This window comes from Notothenia coriiceps, unplaced genomic scaffold (assembly GCF_000735185.1).
Source record: "Notothenia coriiceps isolate Sejong01 unplaced genomic scaffold, NC01 NC01_scaffold00003340, whole genome shotgun sequence".
In the NCBI taxonomy this organism is placed as follows: Eukaryota; Metazoa; Chordata; class Actinopteri; order Perciformes; family Nototheniidae; genus Notothenia; species Notothenia coriiceps.
In genome coordinates, this window is record NW_011336041.1 from 4566 (window position 1) to 9569 (window position 5004).

Below are 5004 nucleotides of genomic sequence, written 5' to 3' on the forward strand. Positions count from 1 at the left end.
CGCATGCATGCACACACATCTGTGAGATTCATTATTCCACAAGTGGAATAGAGTCTACAGATGGAAAATATGATTCAGGATGATGATGCCTTTTTGAATCAGCAGGGAAAAGACCAAAAAGAGAGAGTGAGAGGGACAGACAGAGAGAGAGAGAGAGAGAGAGAGAGAGAGAGGGGAGGGGGGGGAGTGATGGAAGAAAAAGAGAGATAGAGAAAGGAAAGAAAGATGATGGTCGCACTGGGAGTAGATGTTTTAGTATTCCCTCAGCTTGCTTATCTTAACTCACAATCTGCAGACATCAAGAGGAATCAGTCACAAGAACAAACACACACGCACACACACCCATCCAGCCTCTCATTTTTCACCAGTGATTTATAGTGATGCTTGATTTCTCTCTCCCAAAATATTGGAAAAACTCCGGCAGCCAATAAGTGTCTGTTCATGTGTGTGTGTGTGTATCAATCTGAGAGTGCATGTCTTCGTGTGTGTCTCAGTTTGGAGTGTGAGGAGTGTAAATGATGGGTCTGGGAAACCTGCATTGAAACGTCAACACACACACGCACATCCACACAGTTCCTCCCATCCAGCTGGGTTCCTCGCTGGGAGATATGCAGGCCAGTCCATCGCCAGACACACAGGTAATATATGGCTCCCGCTCCTGCCTCACACACACACACACACACACACACACACACACACACACACACACACACACACACACACTCTCAAACAAATACATAACCGCATTAGAACTTGCTACAGAACTAAGCGAGCTGTCTGCATGTTCTTCACTCAGATTTCACTCTCTCCAACAGCTTAAATTTTTCATTTGGACTACACACTACTGAGGAACCTGTGCTGATAAGCCCGGGTCTGGCAAGAAGGACACAAGGAAATTAGGAGGAAGACGGGGAGACAGACATTCCATCACAGCCCCTGTGGAGCTGCAGCGGGGATGATCCTACCAGCCGTGATTTCTAATCGTGGAGAAAGGCTGAACAGCGAGGAGTACGCAGGTATGCAAGGTTAATTCCCTCTTTATCTTCTTCTACTTCTTCTTGTATCTCCTGGGCAGCAGTGCTGCTTGTATTGGGCAGCGGTGTAGCAGTATATATATATTCCATGGTGACTGTATATGTGATTTATGTGAACAGGAATGAATCCACTGAGAGGTTTCCCCTGGCTTTTGATATTCTTCTATACAGCAGCTGTGTGCGCAGGTACCTCACATAGTACAACATGCATTACAATATAGACACATACAGTTTACTCACTTGTTTTTATTCCATCATTGACTCAAGTACAAAATCAAGCATTGACCGGACACACTTGTGCCTACTCCACAGGAGTGGGTGGTGCAAAGGTCGACAATGTGTCATCAGAAGTCTGTCGTCATCCATGTGACGAGCTGGTGGGCTTGCTCACTGAGATCCAAGGCCTGCGTATTGTGACCGGAAACCTGCTGGAAGACCTGGACAGAGTAGTAAGACACACAAATATATGGATTCTGCATGTTGGCAGTTGTTTGTTGTGTTTAACTCTCTGATGCAACGTTTATTTTGATATGGCTTGAGCAATAAAGTTGGATTTCACATGGACATTTTTAGAGAATAAAGTTATTTTAAAGTGAGTTTATTTCCTATCTGTAAAGTACAACTAAAGTTGCAGTAGAATTCATTTTCAGTTTTTGTAATTATATTAAAGAAATCAACAAAGTCGCCAAGAACATTGCTTAAGTCTACCAGCACTGCACTTGAAATTGTATTTGACGGTGTTGAGTTTTCTGGGAAATTTGTGTGACAAAGCCAAAAGGGATTAGCCCCTCTTCCAGTGCAAATAGAGCAAGCAGCCACGTCATTTTTCTCTGGCAGGAAACACTGTGGTTTGTGGTAAATGTCCTGGTAATTTTCATTTTGGGGGGAAAAAACCTGCAAAAGAATACCATCAGTGTTAAAATGTTGGCTACTAATAAACTCTGCCATTCTAGCCTAATCCCACAGATTTCCTTGTACTAACACAGGAACAAATCTTTTAAAAACTACAGTTCTGGTAATGATTTTAATGTGAGCTATAGGTTTTTGTATTGATTTTATTCTCAGTCAAAAGAAAATGAGGAGATGCGGATATCTTTGGCTGAGCTGAGCAAAAGCAGAAAGGGGAACATTAGCAGTAACATCCGCAGCAACGGCAACAGGACCAGCAACAACAAAAACGGCATCAACAACAACAGGAGCAGTGGCGGCAGTGATGATGTCAATGATCTTGACAGAGACGGGGGGGTCTGGTGTATGCAGGATGGACGCGTGTACGAGCAGGGGGAGGATTGGGAGGTTGACAGCTGCACCTCCTGTGCTTGTCAGGTCAGTGTCGAACAAATCTCTTCTATGTCTACAATCTATAAAATATGAGCAGAGATTTTTCCTTGGAAAGTGCAGAGATATTCTCTTTGATAAAGTGAAATATGGCCAGTATGATTGCATCATTGGATGACACCCTTTAATCAATCTATCATAATCTATGGGTAAAGCTCTTGTTTATGTGTCATATAAAGAGGATATTGTGCATTAACTTAAGAACTAAGGCACATTTCTGAGACGTGATTCTAAAGACTTGAATAAGACGTTGTTACAAAAAGCTGGGACTTGAAAGCCAATGTCAATCTTCAACTTTGATTCATAACATCCTGAAACAAAACAACAATCCTACAGCTCTGATACAAATGAGAAAAATTGATACCATTCTCATACAGGAGAGGTATCAATCTTTTTATCTAACTCTTGGCAAGAAAGTCCATGAGCATATTTTCCAAAAGTCCTTTTAAATTGACTAACCAGTTGGAGGGAGACTTACTATAAGTCTCACTTGTACACAATGTGGTTTTATTTATTTCCAGAGCTGCCTTTGTTATTCTCTTATTCTTGCTTCATCTTCCTCTCTGAATCTGTTTCTCTTTATCAACATCATTAATTTTGTCAAGGATGGATTGAGGGAGACAACCAATTTATTATGAGTCATGATGGCATACCATTCCTCTGCAAGGACTGGCATTAAGCTAAACATCTGGCTCGAGCTAACACTATGAGACTGATAATATATTTAATAACGCTGAATTATGGGTGTATCTTTCCTGCCTTGTAGGATGGAAAGGTGGCGTGTCAGCAGGTTTTTTGCCCTTCTTTATCCTGCATTAATCCAACCTTTATCGATGGAGAGTGCTGTCCTGTCTGTCTCAGTGAGTTTGGTTTGTGTTAAACTATGATTTAGGGTGGAATATGTTTGTTAAAGAAACACTTAACCCACAAAATGACCACTTGTTCATCAATTACTCACTCATTGTTAGCTTGAATTCTTGTAAAAACCGTAATATTATTGCATGCCTCAACGTTGGATGGAGCATAAAAAAACAGCAAAACTATATCATAACATTCAAACCAATATAAAAAACATGGTTTAAGCGATGCATGTGTAGCAGATATTCTCTATATAGTTTTGCTTTTGTCAAATCACTCATTTACTTCAATTCCTTAAGGCGTGCGAGAAAAGTCTTCAAGAGTTCAAGGTAACATTAGTTGAGTAGTTGATATACAAATGAACATTTTTGGAGAAATATTGCTACATCATAACATTTCATAACATTGTGCATAATGTGTGTGTGTGTATGTAAAGATGATCAAAATGGCTGGTCCCTGTGGTCTGAGTGGACCCACTGTTCAGTGACCTGTGGACATGGGGGGCAGCAGAGGGGCCGATCCTGTAACGGCATCATGCCTTCCTGTGCCGGCCCGTCAGTCCAGACCCGCAGCTGCATGCCCGTGAAGTGTGACCGCAAGGGTAGGTCATCACTCTGCATGCCTGATTTGTCACATGTCTGTATTTTTCTGTGATTGTTTGGCCGGTCATAAGGAAATAATTCCACCAAAGAGCAAAAACGTATGGAACCTTCACATAAATTGATTTTGAGAGATTCTAATCATAATTGAAAACATGTTGTTGTGTTAATGCAATACGCACTGTGGGACTGTAGTGGGGGTCTGGGTGGAATTCTAGTCAGAGACTCATCCAAGCTGTTAAAAAAACAAAATGTTTCGCAATCGTGATGTGCTTGAATCATGTCTAGCGCGGCCTGACGGAAACTGGAGCCTTTGGTCTCCGTGGTCTGCGTGTACAACCACGTGTGGAGAAGGCGACATCACACGGGTTCGTCTCTGCAACCAGCCTCCACCACAGAAGGGAAGCAAAGGGTGCACAGGCAGCTCCATGGATACAAAACCTTGCAACAATACACTTTGCCCCAGTGAGTAGGCCTACACACCGGCACATACAGAATACACTGAAGTGCTGGGAATGCCTTACAGGTGAATGATTTGTTTGTGTTTAGTTGCTGGAGGCTGGACAAGCTGGAATGAATGGTCGCTGTGCTCAGGGTCCTGTGGTGGAGGTCTTGTGAGCCGCCAGCGGGGGTGTTTGAACCCTGCCCCTCAGCACGGGGGGAAGCCTTGTGCTGGAGATGCTGTGGACTATGAAGCATGTAACAAACAACCCTGTCCAATAGGTAAACTATAATCCTGTCCACATACCTCAGGCGAGATCGAGGTAAATCTTAAAAAGATTACTATTTTATAGGCAGGCTAAGCCTCACATCCATGGAGAGGCATAGGATGATAGGAAGACTTCATGTCCCGATTATCCTACATTTGTGATTCACGTTATTATAGGCCTACCAGAAATCACAAAATATACTTGTATTATTTAAATGGCAGACAAACATTTACTGTATGTTATCGTATCACTGATAGGACACAACCTTTTTTTTAGTAAACATCCTTTTTAGTGAAAAACAAACAAACAATCTCAATCTCACCTAGCCACACGGAGACGGTAACGAAACAAACCGAATTCGATATCAAAAAAGTCTTCCGTCCACACGCAATCGGCACCAGAAACGTGTCCGTCCACACAAGACCGCTCGACCCGCTGGAGACGCTGTAGTTTAGCAGCAGAGGT

General features: G+C 42.5%; 1 protein-coding gene across 4 annotated transcripts in view; it reads left to right on the forward strand.

Moving 5' to 3' along the window:
* The first annotated feature begins 508 nt into the window (after window positions 1–508).
* The window catches only part of LOC104941387 (thrombospondin-2-like), a 12908-nt gene continuing 8412 nt past the window's right edge, over window positions 509–5004 (forward strand). The window contains exons 1-9 of one of the 4 annotated variants that reach the window (XM_010766480.1): window positions 509–638; window positions 816–1025; window positions 1155–1220; window positions 1347–1483; window positions 2100–2360; window positions 3139–3232; window positions 3667–3831; window positions 4118–4294; window positions 4379–4552. In XM_010766480.1, coding sequence (XP_010764782.1) covers window positions 956–1025; window positions 1155–1220; window positions 1347–1483; window positions 2100–2360; window positions 3139–3232; window positions 3667–3831; window positions 4118–4294; window positions 4379–4552 — 1144 coding nt within the window. In that variant the 5' untranslated portion in view covers window positions 509–638; window positions 816–955. Of the gene's footprint in view, window positions 639–729; window positions 1026–1154; window positions 1221–1346; window positions 1484–2099; window positions 2361–3138; window positions 3233–3666; window positions 3832–4117; window positions 4295–4378; window positions 4553–5004 lie in introns of those variants that run through there. The other 3 variants (XM_010766482.1, XM_010766479.1, XM_010766481.1) reach the window with 3 other exon arrangements.